Consider the following 23,323-nt stretch of genomic DNA (forward strand, 5'->3'; position numbering starts at 1 on the left):
AACAATAGTTTAAGTGTTACACTAAATGTGTTTCTTATGTTAGCACAATATTACTTTTTGTAGCTTACTTGATGTTCTAACTGGTTTATTGGCGCTACGCGCAAACATGATATAAAGTGAACTATTTAGCAGACATCGTTATGCAAAAGAGAGTATGAAATGAAATGTTTTGCTGCACAGGGTTATTAAAAAAAAAAAAAAACTAGCGTCGGGTATACCCCCTCTAAAAGTTTATTTTGACTTTTTTTTAATTTTGACTTTTTGAATTTGACTTTAGAGTCGGACTAACCGACTCTAATATTTAGTTGACTGTAGAGTCGGATGGCCAACTCTACTCGAATTGATGGACTGACTTAAAGTTGACTTTAGAGTTAGCGTAGCCGACTCTAAATTGTAAAATATAGCGTCGGAGTGGCTAACTCTAAATGATTTTGTTGACTTTTTTATCTTGAATTTAATAGCCTCGGCCTAGCGAAGAGTCGGTTATAAACTCGGCTAAGCCGACTCTAGCTTAGCCTCGGATGTAAATAAGCCGACTCTATCCAGTAACTTCGAATTTTTTAGCCTGCCCCCGACACTGACGCTAATCCGACGCTAATTCAGTGTTAGCGTCGGCTTTTTCCCTGTTAGAGTGGGTTTCTGGCCGACTCTAAAACACTGTTTTCTTGTAGTGGGAGGATGGGAAAGTGGAAACAATAGCTGCTTCAAGAAGTAATCATATCCCTTCTCATTGCTTTTATGCTGACGATCTTATGGTTTATTGCAAAGGGAAAATTTCTTGCTTACAATCTTTAAAGGAATTGTTTACCAGGTATGCCAATTGTTCCGGACAGATTATAAACTTGAGCAAGTCTTCAATTCATGCTGGTGGGGTGTCTAATGTCAGGCTGATTCATATGGTGCACCTTATAGGGTTTGAAATCGGCACTTTGCCTTTTAGTTACCTTGGCGCGCCAATTTTCAGAGGCAAACCTAAAAGAATCTACTTCCAACCTATTGCTGACAAGATCAAAATTAGGTTAGCTTCTTGGAAAGCCTCTTTGTTGTCTATGGCGGGTAGGGTTCAACTTGTAAATCTGTAATTCAAAGTATGGTGATTCACACAATGATTGTATACTCTTGGCCAATCAGTATTCTTCGAGACATTGAAAAATGGATTAAAAATTTTATCTGGAGTGGAGATATCGATAAAAGAAAGCTAGTGACTATGGCATGGAAAAAAGTTTTTGTTGATCTTGATGAGGGAGGCCTTGGTTTGAGATCTCTTATTTGTTTGAACCAAGCTACAAACATGAAGATTTGTTGGGAAATGCTTCATTCAGAGGAGCATTGGGCAGTCATCCTGAGAAGTAGGGTTCTTAGAGGTAGTAATTGCATTCAACATCACATTTTTTCTTCTCTATGGAGTGGAATGAAAAATGAATACAACATAGTTAAAGACAGCACAACATGGCTTGTTGGTGATGGAAAAGATATTAACTTTTGGTTTGACCACTGGAATGGGGATCCTTTTTCTGAGATTTTGAATGTTCCAGTAGATCAAGCTAACTCCTTTCCTCCTAAACTCTGCAGCTATTTTCACGATGCTCATTGGCATATCCCTGTCGAACTATTGCAGCAATTCCCTTCATTGAGGCTTCTTAATTCTCAAGTTATTCTTCCTACTGTTACAAAACCGGATAAGCTCGTTTGGAAACTTAATGGAACCGGAATTTTAACTTTGAAAGAAGCTTATGATTTCAAGAAACACCATTTCACCAAAGTTCCCTGGGCAAAAATTATTTGGTCAAGAGATATTCCTCCATCAAAGTCTATGCTTGTTTGGAGGCTTATGTTGAACAAGCTCCCCACCGATGAAAACCTTGCTGCTAGGGGCTGCCTTTTACCTTCTGTGTGCTCTTTATGTAACATGAATGAGGAGAGTTCCTTTCACTTATTTTTTGAATGTACATATGTAACTAATTTGTGGCGTTGGTTGTAACGCCCACTTTCGTTTAGTTAATTATTTAATCGAGTTTAGACGATTATATGATATTTATATAATATATGTGTGAGTTTTGTTGATTTAGATGATTTGGATGATTTTGATGTGTTTTGATGATTTGATGAGATTATGAGACTTATTTTATTGTTAAATAAAATAAGATTTGAAAATAAAATAAAATAAAATATTTAGTTGAGGGCTGTTTTGAGATTTTAGAGAGTTTTGGGGGAGAAAGTGAGATAAGATAAGATATTAAGAAGAGATATAAAAAGGAAAGACCTAGGTTTAGAAAACGTTTTGTACGTACGACTGTTTTTGGAGAAAAGGAGGAAAAACCAAGAGAAGAGCAAGAACACCTAGGAGAGCTGCGATTTTCATCAATTAAGGTAAGGGTGAGACTAATAATTCAGTAATGTTAATTTCTATGATTCTGTTGATTAATTGACAAAGTTAGGATTGAATTAGAAAGTTTTGAAATTAGGTCAAATCCCTAAAATTGATGATCAAACAGTAAAAATTGATTAGATTGATGTAGAAACTGTCCCTTGACATTAGGATATGTTTAGGATGAATTCTGGAACCGAAACTAGGCTTAAAACCATGAGTTTAGGTGAATTTTTGAAGAAAACTGCATTCTGCCCGAGCCAACATTCATCGCTCGCCCTGGCGAACGATGATCCTCGCCTCACGAGTGATGAAGTTCATCGCTCGCCACGCAAGCCAAAACCCCTCGCCTCGCGAGTTACATGTCGTAGCTCGCCACAGCGAGCAAACCTACTCGCCATAGCGAGCATGACCTGAGAACATGTCGAATTTTGAGTTTTTGACTTTTGAGTTGAACCTTAGATGCCGTTGAGTACCTTTAGGTGTCTACTAAAGATTAGAGGATGATTTAGAACAAGATTGAACCTGGAATAACCTTAGTTGGGAATCTGGCTTGTACTCGCCATGGCGAGCAGATGCTCTCACCTCGCGAGCACTTCCAGAACTGAGTGCATTTGAGGATTTTGAGACCTGAGTTGCTTGGATTGATTAGGAAATGAAATTTAGGTACTAATGAGACCTATTTAAGATATTAACTGAAAACTGTGAAGCTATTATGAAATGCTAAGTGATTATAATGTGATTTATTGATTGATTGCATTACTTGAATTATTATTGAATGATCAAGAAGTTGTTGAAGATCGATTGATATTAAGTTGTTGATGTGATCTGATTATTCTGTTATTGTTAATTAACTGAGTTGCATCTTTGAATGAATGCTGTGATTACTTGATAATTATTATCGAAGATGCAATGATGATTAAGACTGTTATGATGTTAATTATGATTTCGAATTATATTGATTAATATTATTGTGTTATGAAATCTTACCCCTTCTGCTTGGAAATGTTGCTCATCGTATGAGTAACTTGCAGGTGATCGTGATTAGTGTGCAGTTTGCTGTCGTGAGTGGCCTTGCCTCACTGAGTCGTCTAGGTTGCTCTAATATGTAACGGGATGGGGTGTTATGATATGCATGCTTCATTCTCTTACGTGAACAATTATGTTATTTTATGATATTGAATTAACTCATTTGAAATATTTTGATGGGGCCTACGTGCCAAAATGATTTATGGTTTTCGAATTAATTTCCGCTGCAACGTTTGAAATATTTGTTAAAGTTAAATTGTTATTTAACTGTTCTGCGATTATGTTTGAATGTGATATCCCGTTATTTGATGTTTACTCTGATAAATGTTTAGAAATTTTTATATTGGGAAAACAGGGTGTTACAATTGGTATCAGAGCAGGTCGGTCCGTCCGGCCAGTTAGAAGAGTCTTGTCGAGTCTTAGTAATATTTGTATTACTATCTTATGTGTTGTTGCTACTTGTTGTATAATATCAGAATGGCTGGAAGAAACGATGCTGCGATTGCTGCTGCACTAGAGACTGTAGCACAAGCTATTGGACATCAGCCTAATGCTAGTGTGAATGCTGAGACAAGGATGTTGGAGACCTTCATGAGGAATCATCCTCCAACCTTCAAAGGAAGACATGACCCTGATGGAGCCTAGACGTGGCTTAAGGAGATCGAGAGGATTTTCCGTGTGATGCAGTGCACTGAGGTTCAGAAAGTGCGATTCGGTACGCATCAGCTAGCTGAGGAAGCTGATGACTGGTGGGTTAGTCTGCTACCTAACCTTGAGCAAGATGGAGCTGCTGTGACTTGGGCTGTGTTCAGGAGAGAGTTCCTGAGAAGATACTTTCCGGAAGATGTTCGCGGGAAGAAAGAGATCGAGTTCCTTGAGCTGAAGCAAGGAAACATGTCCGTGACCGAGTATGCTGCCAAGTTCGTGGAGTTGGCAAAGTTCTATCCACACTATGCTGCTGAGATTGCTGAGTTTTCTAAATGCATCAAATTTGAGAATGGATTACGGCCTGATATTAAGAGGGCAATTGGGTATCAACAAATCCGAGTTTTTCCTGATTTGGTGAATAGTTGTAGAATCTATTAGGAGGATACCAAGGCTCATTACAAGGTTGTGAATGAGCGGAAGACTAAGGGCCAACAAAGTTACCCTAAGCCCTATAGTGCCCCTGCTGATAAGGGCAAACAGAGAATGGTCGATGATAGGCAGCCTAAGAAGAAGGATGCTCCTACGGAGATTGTCTGTTTTAATTGTGGTGAGAAAGGCCACAAGAGCAATGTTTGTCCAGAAGAGATAAAGAAATGTGTCCGGTGTGGCAAGAAGGGTCATATAGTAGCTGATTGCAAGCGTAATGATATTGTGTGATTCAATTGCAATGAAGAGGGTCATATTGGTTCCCAATGCAAGCAGCCTAAGAGGACGTCTACTACGGGTCGAGTTTTTGCTCTGGCTGGTACTCAGACAGAGAATGAGGATCGTTTGATTAGAGGTACTTGTTATATTAATAATACTCCTTTAGTTGCTATTATTGATACTGGTGCTACGCATTGCTTTATTGCTTTCGATTGTGTTTCTGCTTTGGGTCTTGATTTGTCTGATATGAATGGAGAGATGGTTGTTGAAACTCCAGCTAAGGGTTCGGTGACTACTTGTCTCGTATGTTTGAGATGTCCTTTATCTATGTTTAGTCGTGATTTTGAAATGAATTTAGTTTGTCTACCCTTGAGCGGTATGGATGTGATTATGGGTATGAATTGGTTAGAGTACAACCATGTTCATATCAATTGTTTTAGCAAGTCAGTGTATTTCTCTTCTGTCGAAGAGGAAAGTGGTGTAGAGTTCTTATCTACTAAGCAGCTGAAGTAACTGGAACGCGATGGTATTTTGATGTATTCTTTGATGGCTTCTTTATCTATTGAGAATCAAGCGGTAATTGATAAGCTACAAGTGGTATTCAACTTTCCTGAAGTTTTTCCAGATGAAATTCCGGATGTGCCTCCAGAGAGGGAAGTCGAGTTTTCTATTGATCTTGTCCCTGGAACGAAGCTGGTGTCGATGACACCTTATCGTATGTCTGCTTCCGAGTTAGATGAGTTGAAGAAACAATTAGAAGATTTGCTCGAGAAGAAATTTGTTAGACCAAGTGTTTCACCTTGGGGAGCGCTAGTTTTGCTAGTAAAGAAGAAAGATGGTAGCATGAGATTGTGTATTGACTATCGTCAGTTGAACAAGGTAACTATCAAGAATAGGTATCCACTTCCGAGAATTGATGATTTGATGGATCAGTTAGTGGGTGCAAAAGTTTTCAGCAAGATTGATTTGAGGTCAGGTTATCACCAGATTAAAGTGAAAGACGAAGATATGCAGAAGACAGCTTTCAGAACGCGTTATGGTCACTATGAATATAAAGTTATGCCTTTCGGTGTGACCAATGCACCTTGAGTGTTTATGGAGTATATGAATCGCATCTTCCATGCATTTTTGGATCGGTTCGTAGTTGTGTTTATCGACGATATTTTGATTTACTCCAAGACTGAAGAAGAACATGCTGAGCATCTAAAGATTGTCTTGCAAGTGTTGAAAGAGGAGAAACTTTATGCTAAATTGTCTAAGTGTGAATTCTGGTTGAAAGAAGTAAGTTTTCTTGGCCATGTTATTTCTGGTGATGGTATTGCAGTGGACCCGTCTAAAGTTGAAGCGGTATCGTAATGGGAGACTCCTAAGTCAGTTATAGAGATTAGAAGCTTCTTGGGTTTAGCTGGTTACTACAGAAGATTTATCGAAGGATTTTCCAAGTTAGCACTTCCGCTAACACAGTTGACTTGTAAAGGTAAAGCTTTTGCGTGGGATGTTCATTGTGAGAACAGTTTCAGTGAATTGAAGAAACGTTTGACGACTGCTCCGGTTTTGATTTTGCCGAAGTCCGATGAGCTTTTTGTGGTGTATTATGATGCATCCAAGTTGGGTTTAGGCGGTGTACTTATGCAAGATGGTAAAGTGGTAGATTATGCTTCAAGACAGTTGAAATTCATGAGAAGAATTACCCGACGCATGATTTAGAGTTGGCGGCTGTGGTCTTTGTATTAAAGATATGGAGACATTACTTGTATGGTTCGAGGTTTGAGGTGTTTAGCGATCACAAGAGCTTGAAGTATTTGTTCGATCAAAAGGAATTGAATATGAGGCAGCGTAGATGGCTAGAATTGCTGAAAGATTATGACTTTGGTTTGAATTATCATCCAGGTAAAGCTAATGTTGTTGCAGATGCCTTGAGCAGGAAGACATTGCATATGTCCGCTTTGATGGTTAGAGAGTTTGAGTTACTTGAACAGTTCAGAGATTTGAGTTTAGTTTGTGAATGGTCACCTCATAGTGTGAAACTGGGAATGCTGAAAATTGATAGTGAATTTCTGAAGAGTATTAAAGAGGCACAGAGAGTTGATGTCAAGTTTGTAGACTTGTTGGTTGCTAGTAATCAGACTGGAGACGGTGACTTTAAAGTCGATGACCACGGCGTGTTGAGATTCCGAGGTCGGATTTGCATTCCTGACGATGCAGAGATGAAGAAAATGATTCTTGAAGAGAGTCAGGTGAAAGAGTGGTCTTAGGACCAGAGATTGTTTAGCAGACTACTGAGAAAGTTAAGATGATTCAAGAGAAAATGAAAGCGTCGCAGAGTCGACAAAAGAGTTATCATGATAAGCGCAGGAAAGATCTTGAGTTTCAAGAAGGAGACCACGTGTTTTTGAGAGTCACTCCTGTGACTGGTGTTGGACGTGCCTTGAAGTCAAAGAAGTTGACTCCGAGATTTATTGGTCCGTATCAGATATCGGAAAGAGTTGGAACGGTGGCGTATCGAGTGGGATTACCACCGCATCTTTCGAATTTGCACGATGTTTTCCATGTGTCGCAACTATGGAAGTATGTTCCGGATCGATCTCATGTGATCCAAAGTGATGATGTGCAAGTTAGAGACAACCTTACGGTAGAGACTTTACCGGTGAGGATTGATGATCGGAAAGTGAAGACGTTGAGAGGCAAGGAGTTACCTCTCGTGAGAGTCGTTTGGGAGGGAGCGACTGGTGAAAGCTTGACGTGGGAGCTTGAGCAGTATAGAAAGGAGAGAGATGAAAATCTCAAAGGTGCAAGACTTACTAAGACTTATCCTCAAAGTGCTGAGAAAGCTTCTGAGATTCTGGCTCTGTCTACTGAAATTCAAGAACAAACAATTAAGGAAGCAACTGTTCTATTACAAGAAGTTGTGACAAGAGGAGAGGGCATATCAGAATCTCCTGCATTAGAATTTGGATCAGAAGCCACTCTCTCAGACAGTCTAAAAGGTATTCCTGATTCTCAACACAATATTGATGTTGTTAATGTAGAATCAGATTCATCCCCCTCTATCTCTTCAAAATCAACATCATTATCATTGCTAGACTTAGATGATATAACACTTAGCCAGGTATATCAAATCAAGAATAAAAACCTTTCACCATCCTCCAAAATCCACGAAAAGCCAACCTCAAAGACTAGTACATATGAACCTTTGGTTCCAGGACCATTTGAACGAATTAACAAACTAGCATCAAGAAGGATGAAAATGACTGACCATTTACCTCCTGACCGTCCCTATCAACCACCTTTCTTGAAACCAATCTCTGTAGTTCTACCCGAAACCACTCTAGAACCACAGAAAGCCTCTGAGGTAGCTTCAGAAGAAGTTACTTCAGAAGACCCCCATCAACAACAACCAGAACCAATGAACATTCAAAGACATACAAACCAAAAAACTAAAATGCCTGAACCATCAACCTTGAACCAAGAAACTGTTCCTGATCAAGTCGTTCCTGAACACACTTCTGAACAAAACCCCTCTGAACAAGTCGTTCCTGAACACACTTCTGAACGAAACCCCTCTGAATAATCTGTTCCTGAACACACTATTTCTGAACAAATTGCTTATGAGCGACCCACCTCAGAAACCTTATCTGAATCAGAACCTATGATCTCATCAGATGTCTCTGATGCTGAGGAAGAGCTTATCAACTCTTCTTCTGATGTGATCGTGGAATCTGTTTCTGATCATCTCCCTACCTCCTCAAACAGCCATCAATCATCATCTCACTTAGCCATCGAACTTGTCATTTCTCCAAAACCATCAAAGATACCCTCACCACCTACTATTTTTCTTGATTCTACATTATTAACTGATGTGTGTGAGAAGATCTTCAAGGAATTGAATCAACTCATTCAAGCTAGAAATGATTTAATTCACAAAGATGACTATGAGAAACAATGGAATAGGCTGAAAGAGAGAGTTGACTACATCTTGTCTGCTCTTCAAAGAAATTGTGCTGATGAACAAGATTTAGCAGTCTACAAGAGGTTAAGATTCTAAAAACTTGGGTGCAGAATCCTCCAAGCTTAAGAGGAAGAGAAGCCATAGACTTCATTCTTAATGGTGTGCATCCCAGAGATTTGGATCTAACTTTCTTAAGCAAAATCAACTTCAAATCAGCATCTCCCAACCTAGAACTGATTCAGAAGAATGCTGTTTTGATAGAAGAGGTCAAGAAGCTTCAGAAGGATCTACTAGAGCAGAGCAAGAGAAGCAAAGCTTGAATACAGGAATATTACTGAAGCAAAGCTTGAAGAAGCCAGAGCAAGAGAAGAAAAATTGATTAGAAGCAATGAAGACTTCAAGAATGAGATGAAGCTTCAGCAAGAGGCAATGAAGAAACAACAAGAAGAAACTAACAAGATGCTTAAACAAATGATGGAAATGTTTAGCAAACAAGCCAACCCTTAATTGCACACATTTTATAGCTTGTTCTATTTCTTGTTTTTAACTGCTTCTGAACTCAGTTTATCTTTATTGTGCTCTGAAATTTCTTTTATTATGCTCTAATTAATATATGCATTTCTCTCATATCTTGCTTTTTCCTTTTGTTTAATTTTTTTTTAATTAATTTCTTTTTGTTGATGACAAAAGGGAAAGTAGATGTATAGTATTTATATAAGCACTGAGCCCCATCATTTAACTTTTAAAGAACCTTCTTCTTATCTCTTAACCTTCAAGTGAATTTCGTTTTTAAATGATGAATTTAATTAACATGGATAGAACTCAGGGGGAGCTTACAAACCTCACCTTAAGAGTACTATTGGACTTAGGGGGAGCTTACAAACCTCTTACCAAAATAGTCAACGTGTTAATTAGATTAACAACAATTGAACATTTTAAATACTATTGTTTGTCATCATCAAAAAGGGGGAGATTGTTGGAACAAAATGTGTTTAGCAATAATAACCCTTAAGAGTTTTGAAGATAACAAAGTATTAAAAATTTCCAATTGGATACGCTAATATTTGTTCAAAGTATACAGGACTATAGACAAAATTTGATATCTTAAATTGATCCTGAAAGAACAAATAAAGAGCAAGAATATCAACAAAAAGAGAAGCTTAAAGCATCTGAAGAAAACTACGTCTGAAGTTATGAAGTGCTCCTGAAGACAAAGTGCCTCTGAAGTAATGACGTCATCAGAAGCAAAGTTCATCAGAAGCTGTGTATCACCAGAAGCTACAGTTCATCAGAAGATACAACCTAAAGTTTCAAATAGCTGTTTATTGGATTCAACCTCTTCTAAGAAAGCGGAAGACTAAAGGAAAGGTGGCAATGGTTCATTTGAAAGACATTGGATGCTTGTCCTTCAAAGAGAGTTGACAAAGTACAAAGTGTACAACCACTACCTCCACTACTCTGTTTTTGTCTACGCTACAAGACAAGAAAAACAGCTCTGCCTGTAGAAATGTCCTTCAAGATAGGAATGGATTTGAACGTGATCCTTCATAGGACAACATCCAAATCAGGCAAAAGATCATTGGTGATTGATCAATGTTTCACAACGACTCTACTGACGTGCTTAAAGATCTCAACGACTCTTTCACATCTCTATATAAAGGAGTGAAGACTTGAAGATCAAATACGAGACAACAAGTAAAGAGCGCCCAAACTCTGCTAATTTTGTTTCACATAAAAGCACTCAGAATTTCTGTGTTCATTTGATATATCTTAGAAATTCTTAAGTCTAGAGAGTCTTTCATTTGCATTGTATTGTGAACACCACTGATTGTATATCAAATGTTCAAACTCAAACAATTTTCTGTGTAATTCTGTTTGAATAGAAGTCTCTTGCTTTAGTGCTTGAGCATAGGAAGTCTCTTGCTTTAGTGCTTGAGCAAAGGAAGTCTCTTGCCTGCGTGCTTGAGCAATTTGAAGTCTCATACTAGGTGTAGTATTGAGCAGTTGTAATCAGTTGTGATTAAACTTAGTGAAACACTCCTTGGAAGTGCAAGGGGGACTGGACTACTTCCGGTTTGTGGAAGGAACCAGTATAATTGTATGTGTCTTTCTTTCTTCTCTCTTACTCTGTTTTACTCCGCTGCTTATCCTATTCTGAACTGCACATCAGAAGCAAGTCAATTGCCTCTGAAGTGTCATCACATCAGAAGCGTTTTCAAATAGCTTCTGAAGTGATCTCAGAAGAAGAATTTATCTTGAGAAAAAGAAAACACAATTCAACCGACCCCCCCCCCCCCCCCCCCCCCCCCCGTGTTTTTCTCACCTTCAGATATTTTTATGCATGCATGATGGATTTGAATTTTGTATGATGAAGTAGCGTCTATTTCTTGAATAAATGCATTATTCGCGTGTTTTACCGCTTTAATAAAAATAGGCCGTTACATGAACTATATTAGGTATTTGGCAAGAATCCAAGCAAAAAAAGTTCGGATTAAATTTTTGTCACCAAAGGTTCCTCCTTTGGAGACGAACTTAATTTAAACTTTATTTTAGTTCCTCCTTTTTTTGGCTTGGATTTCTGCCAAATGCCTAACTAGAATGAACTATATTTAATCCGAACTTTTTTGGCTTGAACTATATTAGGCATTTGGCAAGAATTCAAGCCATACAAGTTCGGATTAAATTTTGGTCACCAAAGGTTCCTCCTTGGGAGACGAACTTAATTTAAACTTTATTTTAGGGAAGTAACTTGTTAATTAGGTCCATAATCATCATAAAATTAGTATTACAAAACTAGAATGAACTATATTAGGCATTTGGCAAGAATCCAAGCCAAAAAAGGTAGGATAAATTTTGGTCACCAAAGGTTCCTCCTTTCGAGACGAACTTAATTTAAACTTTATTTTAGGGAAGTAACTTGTTAATTTGGTCCATAATCATCATAAAATTAGTATTACATTACTAGAATGAATTATATTAGGCATTTGGCAAGAATTCAAGCCATAAAAGTTCATATTAAATTTTGGTCACCAAAGGTTCCTCCTTGGGAGACAAACTTAATTTAAATTTTATTTTAAGGAAGTAACTTGTTAATTAGGTCCATAATCATCATAAAATTAGTATTACATAACTAGAATGAACTATATTAGGCATTTGGCAAGAATCCAAGCAAGAAAAGTTCGGATTAAATTTTAGTCACCAAAGGTTCCTCCTTTGAAGACGAACTTAATTTAAACTTAATTTTAGAGAAGTAACTTGTTAATTAGGTCCATAATCATCATAAAATTAGTATTACATAACTAGAATGAACTATATTAGGCATTTGGCAAGAATCCAAGCCAAAAAAGGTAGGATAAATTTTGGTCACCAAAGGTTCCTCCTTTGGAGACGAACTTAATTTAAACTTTATTTTAGGGAAGTTACTTGTTAATTAGGTCCATAATCATCATAAAATTAGTATTACATAACTAGAATGAACTATATTAGGCATTTGGCAAGAATCCAAGCCAAAAAAGTTTGGATTAAATTTTGGTCACCAAAGGTTCCTCCTTTGGAGACGAACTTAATTTAAACTTAATTTTAGAGAAGTAACTTGTTAATTAGGTCCATAATCATCATAAAATTAGTATTACATAACTAGAATGAACTATATTAGGCATTTGGCAAGAATCCAAGCCAAAAAAGGTAGGATAAATTTTGGTCACCAAAGGTTCCTCCTTTGGAGACGAACTTAAGTTAAATTTTATTTTAGGGAAGTAACTTGTTAATTATGTCCATAATCATCATAAAATTAGTATTACATAACTAGAATGAACTATATTAGGCATTTGACAAGAATCCAAGCCAAAAAAGGTAGGATAAATTTTGGTCACCAAAGGTTCCTTCTTTGGAGACGAACTTAATTTAAACTTAATTTTCGGAAATTAAGTTGTTAATTAGGTCCTTCAATGTAGGGGCAGGCCTCTCAATATGCAACTTGCATATGTTTCTAGGACATGCTCTTTGTAGGTCCTCACTATATGACCACAACAATGAATAGTGTTTGACACTATCACCCTCCACAAGCTTCCTTGCAATTTGTCTCGCTTTAAATGCAGTTGAAAATGTTATGCCAGTAGAATACTTAGTCCTGACTTCAGTGACAACATCATTAATTTGAAGACGTTTAGAGCTTTTCATACCTTCAAATATAACCTTAGCTAGCCAATCAGATTTAGCATTCTTGTTATAAAAAACTCTCCCACATGTGTGTTTTTGTGAAAGAGTCTTAACCCTAAAAGTGTGAGTCCCTGCCACCCTACTAACAAACTCAGTATAGTTACAAATGTCAAAAGACTTGCAAATGACTCTAACCCTGACTGCATCATTTTTCCTAAACTTTACCTGCTTCCCATTCAAAACATTGTGTTCAAGAACTACATCTTTGAATTGCAATCAGTGAAGAGAATTCCATACCCACAATGAACTTGAATGTTTTTGTAAGATCTTCACTTCTAAACTTTGGATATTTTGACCTAACCTCAACACATCCATCACCCCCAGAATCAGATGCACTACCAAGCTCTTCTGACACATAATAATTTTCATTTGAATTATTATCTTCATAATCATTACCATCATCAACATCATTACCATCATCAGCACCATTACTAGTATGCACATCCGACTTTCTAGCTCTAGAAGTTCCTTCACCAGCAAATTCAACTAGCTCTTCTTCAAATCCATCATCCAACCCCAAGACCCTCTCCTCTTCACTATCATCCAATCTTGAATACTGACTATCAACAGAATCACAACCAGCTTCATAATCAGCATCAGAACCGGATTCATATGATGGAATTGCCACACCCTTGCCCTTTTTATCTTTCACAGACTTTTCATGGTCCAAACAAACATGATAATTTGCAGTAGCCTTAACTTCAGTTATATACTCCACATATATCTCAACTCTAGCATTGTGTTCAACAACATACTTACTAATGATGCTAGCATCTTTATCATCGCCAATCTTGATCAATCCAGCATACAATGAAATTGTTGTAGGCTTCCACCACATTCTAAAGCTTCCAGGATCTTTGTCTAACTCCTTCACAATACCTTCAATCTAAAAAAAAAAAGACCACCTATCATCATCCAGACCCTCCATTACATGAGTAACACCACCCTCATACTTCATTCCATTTTCACTTGCAAAAAAGCCCTTCACAAAAAATACAGTTGTAAAAGCCATACCTGCCAAAACAAAGGGCAAAATGGTAAGTTCACATGCACACAATTTGATTTTCGGGAAAAAAAGGAAACACAATTGAAGGCATATTTTGATTCTCAACAATAAGACATAGAGCTCTGCAAAAATGAAAGCCATTACTGCTCTACCCCACACGTATTCAATACAACAAGAAAGCACAAAAAAATCCCTTTTCCCACAAATATACAAATCGAAAACAACAACCAACTTGAAAACAAAGGACAAAAATCAACCCAATAGTTTATTAGGACAACAGTAAACAACAATAACTAAACCATCAACATCGAAAGAAACAACCAAACATTAAACAGTAGAAACCCTAAAAGTGAACATACCTGGACCACAACACGGTGAATACGAAATCAAACTTGAACTCGAACTCGAACTCAGGGAACAACAATCTTTAAATCATAATTGAACTCGAACTCAGTGAATAGCACCGCTAGCGGTGATCTTTGATGGACTTTGTGAAACTTTTAGGGTTTCTATTTCTTTAGTTTCTTATTTATACGTTCCATTCAGATTCTTCTTTCTTATTTTATTTGTACTTTGATGTGAAGCCCGGATACGAGATACGATACGGATACGATACTGCACCGATACGGAAAAATTTCAAAAATCAAGATACGATACGGCTGGGATACGTTAATAAAAAAAATTATACAATTAAATGTACAATATAATTATAACCATTTTTTTAATATGCAAATATATTAACAAGATACAAATCAGCTTCCTAATCTGGTTCATCCAAAGACAACTCTGCTAACTCAATTCCAACACCATCAAGCGGTTCATGCGCATCTCCACCAATGTCCCACATTCTCTATTGTCCTTTCTTATATCCCATCTTCTTTCCTTGACAAGAGTCGAAGATTAGTATGCACATAAACCAAATCTTCTACCCTTTTTGGATCCATTTTGTTTCTTTTCAAAGAATGGATAAAAGAGAAAGTACCCCAATTTCTCTCAAAACATGATGAAGAACAAGGTTTCACAAGAAGCTTTAAACCCTAATTTATCGACGGTGGCCAAAGTGTGGTGTGGTGTGGGTCGTACTAGCACAAAAAAAAGATAAAGGAAATATATATATTATAGTAATATAATGTTTTTATTCTTATTTTTTACAAAAAAAAAAAAGAACAGAAATCAAAATAATTTAAAGAATACAAGTATCCGTTCGTATCGAGACGTATCAGATAATTATTTTTTAAAAAATAAAATTTAATATTTGGATACTCTCCGGATACGTATCGGGAAGTATCGGTGCAGAATACGCAGGGGATACGGTGCGTCATCCATTTTGAAGTATCGGGGCTTCACAGCTTTGTTGTTAATCCATTTATTCCATTAATTAACTACAATTTAACACTAAAATGGTTTAATTTACATTCATTTAATGTGTGGGACCATTGCTGCCACATAAACATCCAGGTGTCTATGTTTTTTGGCCAGATCACAAAATAATTAGGGCTCACGTAATGCCACGTCAGGGACTAAATTTGGTAACGGAAGTAAAATGTAAGAACTTTAAAAATATTTACTTAAATGTAGGGACTATTTATCAAAAGAGCGTAAAATGTAGGGACTAAAAACATATTTAACCCTAATAATAATAATAATAATAATAATAATAATAATAATAATAATAATAATAGTAAGTGACTTGACAAAAAAAAACAATAATAGTAGTAAGTGAAATAAAAACTGAAAATCCATTGCTTTTGCGTAATACTCGCTCACTCTTGACGGAAAAGAGATACACCACTCCGGTCATTGACAACTTGCCGTTCCCTACGATCCTCTCCTTTCTATGTCTCAAATGTCGCAGTTTTCATTGTTCAGGTTTCGTTCTCTTTTTCTCCTATTCCCTCTTTTCTTTTTCCCTTCTTTAGAACTCTTCACTACTCTCACTCTAAATTCAATTCCAATCATGTTGATGTTCATGATGCTATTTCTTCATTCTATCGCATGCTTCGTATGAATCCTTCCCCATCCATCATTGAATTTAACAAGATTTTAGGTTCTCTTGTTAAGTCTAACAACAACAATTACCCCATTGCTATTTCCCTTTATCACCGATTGCAATTAAATGCTATTACTCCAAGTATTGTTACTTTCAACACTGTTATTAATTGTTACTGCCATCTAGGGGAAATGGATTTTGCTTTTTCTGTGTTGGCCAAAATTCTTAAGATGGGTTATCACCCAGATACCATTACCTTGACTACTCTTATCAAAGGCTTGTGTCTTAATGGTAAGGTACATGAAGCTCTTCACTTTCACGATCATGTGATTGCACGTGGATTTCGTTTGAACGAAGTTAGCTATGGGATCTTGATCAATGGATTGTGTAAAATGGGAGAAACAAGAGCTGCCTTGCAAGTGTTGAGAAAGATTGATGGGAAATTGGTCAACACCAATGTGGTAATGTATAGCACAATCATTGATAGTTTGTGTAAAGAGAAATTAGTGACTGAGGCTTATGAGTTATATTCTCAAATGATTGTAAAGAAAGTTTCTCCTGATGTTGTAACTTTTAGTGCTCTAATCTATGGATTTTGCATGGTTGGTCAATTCAAAGAAGCATTTGGTTTGTTCCATGAAATGGTATTGACAAACATCAACCCTGATGTTTGTACTTTCAATATATTGGTCGATGCTCTTTGTAAGGAAGGAAGCACGAAAGAAACTAAAAATGTGTTAGCTGTGATGATGAAAGAAGGCGTGGAACCTGATTTGTTACATATAGCTCTCTAATGGATGGGTATTGCTTAGTTAATCAAGTAAACAAGGCCAAGCATGTATTCAACATCATAGGAAAAAGGAGAGTGACACCTGATGTTCACAGCTACACTATCATTATTAAGAGATTATGTAAGATTAAAATGGTCGATGAAGCCTTGAGTCTCTTTAATGAAATGCGTTGCAAAGGAATTACTCCCGATAAGGTAACTTACAGTTCTCTCATTGATGGTTTGTGCAAATCAGAGAGAATCTCTCATGCATGGGAGCTTCTTGATCAGATGCATGCTAGAGGTCAACCTGCCGATGTAATCACATACACCTCCTTCTTGCATGCTTTATGTAAAAACCACCAAGTTGACAAGGCAGTTGCATTGGTCAAGAAAATTAAAGACCAAGGCATTCAACCAAATATTAACACGTACAATATACTTATCGATGGACTATGCAAAGAAGGAAGATTTGAGAATGCACAAGTGATTTTTCAGGATCTTTTGATTAAAGGCTATAAGGTAACAGTCTGGACATATAATATTATGATTAATGGTCTTTGTTTGGAGGGATTGTTTGATGAAGCTATGACCCTACTGGAAAAAATGGAAGATAATGGTTGCACTCCTGATGTTGTAACTTATGAAACTATTATTCGCGCTCTTTTTAAAAATGATGAGAACCATAAAGCAGAGAAACTTCTACGTGAAATGATTGCTAGAGGTCTGTTAGAAGAGAAAGTAGAGATAAGATGATTTCTTTTTGTTAACAATTATGATTTAGTTATGTTCATTTTGTGATGAGTATGCTGTAGTTTTAACTAAAAATCTTGTATTGTTATGTTCTTTTTGTTATTAAAATGTTACGAATGGTCGTTTGTTTTGATTTTTGACGTAATTATATTTTATTTCCAATGTGCAGTCAATTTTCTTCATATAGTTGTATCAATTTTTTCCTTCATTGGTCATTCTCTGTGTTTCTAATAAAAAAACTAAATGCAATTCTTGAGTTTTAAATGGTTCATGTAGTCGACCCCATTTAGACGGAAGAAGCATTTGTGTTTTTTATTGCATTTTCTTCGATTGTTTTCACATGAAGGGAAATTGTAAGGATTCAACCTTTTGTGTTTGTATCATCTGAGTTTTCTATAGAGCTACAATTGTTGATATATTCTTTGAAGTCATTGTTGGCCAAAGAATTGGAGCTTTTTGAAAGGCTGAAAATCATTTCAGGTACGTATGTTCTATTGATAATCTTGAATATACTTTTACAAAAGTATGAAGAAAACGTATATAAGGAATTTGATCATTTAGACAGATCATTTTTGGGTTAACATTTGACTCATCCTCACTATACTAATTGTCAGTTATGGACATAGATTCCTGTCACCTGTGTTAATCATCTACGTTTTTTTGATGTAGTTGGGTGTTTCATTCGTGTGTTATTAGGAAGAAAAAAAAAGTGGAGTTACATGTCAATTGAGATTGTTATATTTGCAGTCCAACAACACATACAAACTATCTGTGAGCTTCTTTTTTTTTCTGGAGATTTAAGAGTACCTGGGAACTTAATCACACTGTCACAATTTCCCTTTTTGTTGGCAGATTTAAAACTAGCATGAACTCCTTATTTATTGAGTAAATTAGTTTATCCTCCCATTCTTTTTATTTTTATGGTATATTTGGTATGTACCAGTCATTAGATTTTATTATAGTGTCTTGAATGGAAATATCTGGTGGAATCAAAAAGGTTGTGGAAGGCTGAGAAGAGCAAGATGTGGTTGAGTGGGAGTTTTCTCTGATGCAGAGGTATACTTAAGGCTTTGAGAGTTTTGAAATGAGAAAGAGTTAGAATTGTGTGGGTGAGATTGAGTTGAACAATGTGTATGTGCTATGATAACAGCTTGAAATTGGCTGAGAGACTATATAAAAAAAGTGAGAACTAGAAGAGTATGGTGCTTTTGATATGTTCTTGGAATGTAATATGGACGATCTGACTGTGTAGAAACTAGATGTAATTTGTAGATAAACTTATTCGGTTGGGTTTAGTAATTAAAGAAGCCAATGTCAGAAATTGGAAATGGATGGATGCTGAGGTTATAGGTTTCTAATGTTCCCTCTCTCTCACCCTGGCTTTGATTCCATCTAACTTCTTGGGATTTTAATCTAATTAGAGGTCAATTCTCCTGTACGAAAATAATAATAATTAGACGTCAATTCTGATAGTTAACATGGGAGGCAAGCGACATATGGATTAACTTTTTTTCAAAGGACATTTAGAAGGAGAATATATGCTAGCATGATTTGATGGTAAGCAAAGGTTAAGTGCGATAGTTGCTATTAACCTACTATCATGCAGTGAATGAATTAGTGTCCTGTGGACGGTTACACTACATAAACTTTCAAGTAGGGCTGTGTACATGAGGTGTTGGCTTGTTATTGTTTCAATGTATAAGTCCTTAGCTTCAAGTGGCATGTGCTGATTTGGTGATGTGATGTGAATTTATGGTTTGGGAGCTCTTATTGCTACAACCTGAGCCTGGAAAATAGGTTGCTTGTATCTTCATGTGGGATGTTATACTAAAGAAGGGTGGGATAATGGCCGCTGGTCTACTGGCATGATTCTTTGGAGCTGATTTTTTCCATGTTATGATTATGACGGTTGAAGAAGTCATTATTGTGATGCATAATGGAGCATGGGGGAGTGTGTTACTGAGGAGTCAAAGGAATTCTTGGTTTCTTCCAATTTCGGGTATTTGTTTGTCACTCTAGATATTCACGCACTTCATAAAGTGGTAACCTGTTTTTTATGATGTGTGTTGCTGCTATTGGTATTGGATGGAAGGATGCAGTTTGCTGTTCTCTAGTGCTACTCTTGGTATTGATAGTGTATGTACTTTGGTGTTCATGATTCTTGCTAGTCTAGGAGTACCATAGCTTAGTATTGGAGTAATTATGTTTTCTTTTCTTTACTATCATAGTTAAGGATAATGTCCCTTTAATTTTGGTTTTTCTTACTTTCTAGTTTAGATTAGGTGGCTTAAGGGTTTCATAATACTTGGTGTCTCGACAGGTTTTTAGTAGGTTGAATTTGGTGTAATTTTTTTTCCTCATCTAGCTCTAGTGTCTCATTGAGTTCCCTCGGCAATCCTTCCTATCAAGTGGGGAGAGTGGTCACTTGTGATGCTGGACCAAGTTGTTTTAAATAAAATTGATTATTTATCCAAAAAAAAAAAAAAAAATTGCTATAAATAGTTTGAGAAAGTTTATTAAGGTTGTAACTGGTTTGATATGTTAGAGACAAGATTCACAAAATGGTCATTTACTATCCTAAGTCTTTTATTTCAGTTTAAGCAGACATCATAATATTGCTTACTACCATTTCTTTAAACCTTTGCTCCATACACAAGATGTGTATTGGGATCAGCTTTTCTGTGGTGTACATAAAAGGGTGGCTATTGCTTTTATGATGATCACAAGTCTTAAATTGCATTGGCAAATACTTGACGCTTTAGAAATTCGATGATATATGCTTCTAGCATGTAATTTCTCTTGCAGTATGCCATATGGTTATGGACTATATAAGAAATGTCACAAAATTATAGTATAGCATATTAACTGTTTGGTTTCAGGTGATGCTCTCAGCAGGTTCATGTTCTAGCTTTTGAAATTTTGCCTTGTAACATGTATTGGAAGAAATCATTGGTGTTCGTTTCTAGGATATTTTTGTCTTCCTCGTGTTATAGTTTACTTTTTTATGGATATGTCCTTGTTATAAGTTTGTATTTGGGTTAAAGTATAGTCCATTTTTTATAAAATATCTCTTATCGTTTTAAAAAATAAAATGTATTGGAAGAAATCTTGCTATGTGATACACTGCTTCTTATATATCGATACTATCTTGAATCTGGTATAGGGTGAATTTACCTCATTGGTGTAGTCAATGAGTATTTTTAATATACGATTAAAAGCATTATTTTATGATTACATGTTGTATTAGAGTTTTGTGATCCCGTTAGTTTCACAGATTCCACTAGTATCATATTTTTTTACCACTCTACTTCTTCATATTCAAATTCTAATGCAATTTTCGGATGTGTAGAATTTGGTATGTACATCAACTGCTACTTATTGAACACATCAATCGCTTCACAGTGATTGGTTATTCAGAAAAGGAGAAGGTATCTTCTATTGAATATTAGTTGATTAAAATAACTATGACAAGATAAAGACTCTTAGATAGATGTTTGCACAAAAATAATTTGGCACAATATTAAAAATCTCATAATTGAAATTGATTGCAAACATACTTTGTTCTATACATGCTTTCCAGGTTGTTTCATTTAAAAGTTTCCCCTATTTATATTTAGATTGTATCAAGAAGATTAGCATGTGTTTTTGTTAAAACATCTAAAAGGATGGTGGATTACTTGTAGAAGTATATGAATTATAAAGTAATCATACATGTAGCCCAAGAAGCATATGTTGCTGACATGATTTCTGGTTAGCATGATCCTTGGTTATCAACTTTTGAAAGAATATATGCTCATTACATGAAGCAGTTTCTATATTAGTGAATATGGTACTCAAGTCAGAGAATCTTAGCAGTGATTGTGATTTTTCACGTATAAAAAGTTTTTTACACCTCAAAGAGTGGGATCCAAAGGACTGTTTTCTTGAGGATTCTGTGTTCAAACTGTTGAGATAATTCCTAGGAAATGGTTGCAAATTTGGAGTGAAATTCATGTAGTGTTTTGTCTACAATTGGTGTCTGTAATGCGGTATTCTATTGGACTTTGCATTGTTTCTTTGGTTGAGATGGAAGTTGCCAACAATAATGAGGCCTTTTCGGGTTTCAATGCAGTAGTGTTTGTTGGTGATGATATGCTTGGTAACTTCTAGTTTTACGGTGTTCATAATGGGCATAGCTGCTATGGCTGATTTTTGTAGGCTTATTGGTGTTTGCAGGTACATTGATAACATGGAAAATACAACATCATTTCAGCTCGTTTTGTGTGTAGTTTAGGCCTAAACTCTCTGGTTTTGTCTATGTTATGCTGGGTTGTATGGCTATGTTTCAGGTACACAGCAATAAAGGCCTTCATGCGCAAAAATGACGGAATTCAGTAAGAAAACAAAGAAGGAAAGAAGTCTTGAGGAATTCTGCTTCAGGGTGACGGCCGTCACACCCTGTGACGTGTTGATCGTCACCCTCCAACTCTCGACCTGCCCAAGCCGTCACCACCCGTGACGAGCAGATCGTCACACCCTGTGACGTCCGTCACGGGTTCGGAAGAAGCAGTCTCCCCCATTATCTGAAACTGTTTCCGGTTTTCTCTCCCACTCGCTCCACCTGCAGAAGCACGATCAGAAGCACTTCAGAGGAGATTTTTCCCTATAAATAGACCTGAAGAACTCAGAAAGAAGAAAAGAAGCTTTTAGAGAGAAACTGTGCTATTTAGAAAACTGCTTATGTAATTCAAGCTTTTTGTTTTAGCTATCGTACAATCCTTACAACTTCAGAATCTTTGTGAATTGCAATTTTATTTAAGGAGTCCTTATTTTTATTTGATCTCAATTGCCGTTTCTTTGCTGTTCGTTTCCATTCCAATTCCAAATTGCTACTGTAGCTGCGCATATCCATTACAAACAAGAAGTTATTTCATACTGTGTGTTGCGGCTGTTTATTTGAATTGGCTTAGCTTTCAATTAGTAGCAGTGGAATTATATTCAATTAAAGTGTCTATCTGATTGCAGGTTCGGTTTACTTTGTTTTTGTTCTTTCAATCTCTCTGTTTCAATGATGATAAATGATATGAATAAAAGTGTGTTTATTATAATTACCATGTCTGAGTAGATTTTTATAGAGTCCGGAATGTGATGAATGTTGTACCAATGGTGCTCTGTTAATTTGTATGATTAGAAATTGTAACAGGAATTATTTTTAAAGTCTAAAAATTCTGGTTTTAAACAATTAACATTTACAATGAAAGTTGAAATACAGTGATACCGGTTTCATATCGAAAGAGTGAAACCTGTATCTGACCGTAGAATTTTTAGGAATTGATTTTGAAATACAGCGAAAGCGTTTTCTTTAATTAATTTAGAAATTTCAAATTTTCAAAAAGGCTATTTTAAACTTGCGGTCGTACATGCGAAAGCTGAAACTTGTGAGTTTAAAATACGGTATCGGACGTACGAAAGTCGACGGTGCCTTTAAATTTGTTCTTTTTACACGTGAAAATATTGTCATGTTATAATAATAAAATACAATTTAGCAAGCACCAACGGACGACACGAATTATATTCCGGGCTCTCGTCATTTAAAAGTAATTAAAATCAAGTTATTTTCCCAATTTTGCAACCAAATTAATTTGCATCGCCTTAGATAAACAACGTAACAATTAATTACGGTACTTGACATTGGTCTCTGTGGTTCGACAATCTTTTATACTAAAACCGATATTTCCGTGCACTTGCGGACCTATCAAGTTTTTGGCGCCGCTGCCGGGGACCAAAATAGGCAATATCGTAACACCGTTGTTACACCGTATAGACTAAGGCATTTATTTTCTTTTTTTATCTCTATTCGTCGATTATATGCCAAGTACTCGATCCTCTGAGGACAATCTAGAGCGACC

General features: G+C 36.3%; 1 protein-coding gene and 1 long non-coding RNA gene across 2 annotated transcripts; both read left to right on the forward strand.

The window, feature by feature from the left end:
* Window positions 1–15,675: 15,675 nt before the first annotated feature.
* Window positions 15,676–22,260, forward strand: LOC120580931 (uncharacterized). Its single transcript, XR_005646722.1, has 2 exons — window positions 15,676–15,792; window positions 20,785–22,260. It is a non-coding gene; the product is annotated as an uncharacterized lncRNA (long non-coding RNA).
* On the forward strand, window positions 15,786–17,568 carry LOC25480558 (pentatricopeptide repeat-containing protein At3g22470, mitochondrial). Its single transcript, XM_024774477.2, has one exon. The coding sequence runs from the start codon at window positions 16,707–16,709 to the stop codon at window positions 17,436–17,438; it is 732 nt and encodes a 243-aa protein (XP_024630245.2). The 5' UTR covers window positions 15,786–16,706; the 3' UTR covers window positions 17,439–17,568.
* Window positions 22,261–23,323: the final 1,063 nt, after the last annotated feature.

This window comes from Medicago truncatula, chromosome 6 (assembly GCF_003473485.1).
Source record: "Medicago truncatula cultivar Jemalong A17 chromosome 6, MtrunA17r5.0-ANR, whole genome shotgun sequence".
In the NCBI taxonomy this organism is placed as follows: Eukaryota; Viridiplantae; Streptophyta; class Magnoliopsida; order Fabales; family Fabaceae; genus Medicago; species Medicago truncatula.

Excerpts from the sequence above, each read along its gene's own strand:
- LOC25480558 (XM_024774477.2), top strand. The coding sequence starts at position 16,707 with ATGGATGGGTATTGCTTAGTTAATCAAGTAAACAAGGCCAAGCATGTA.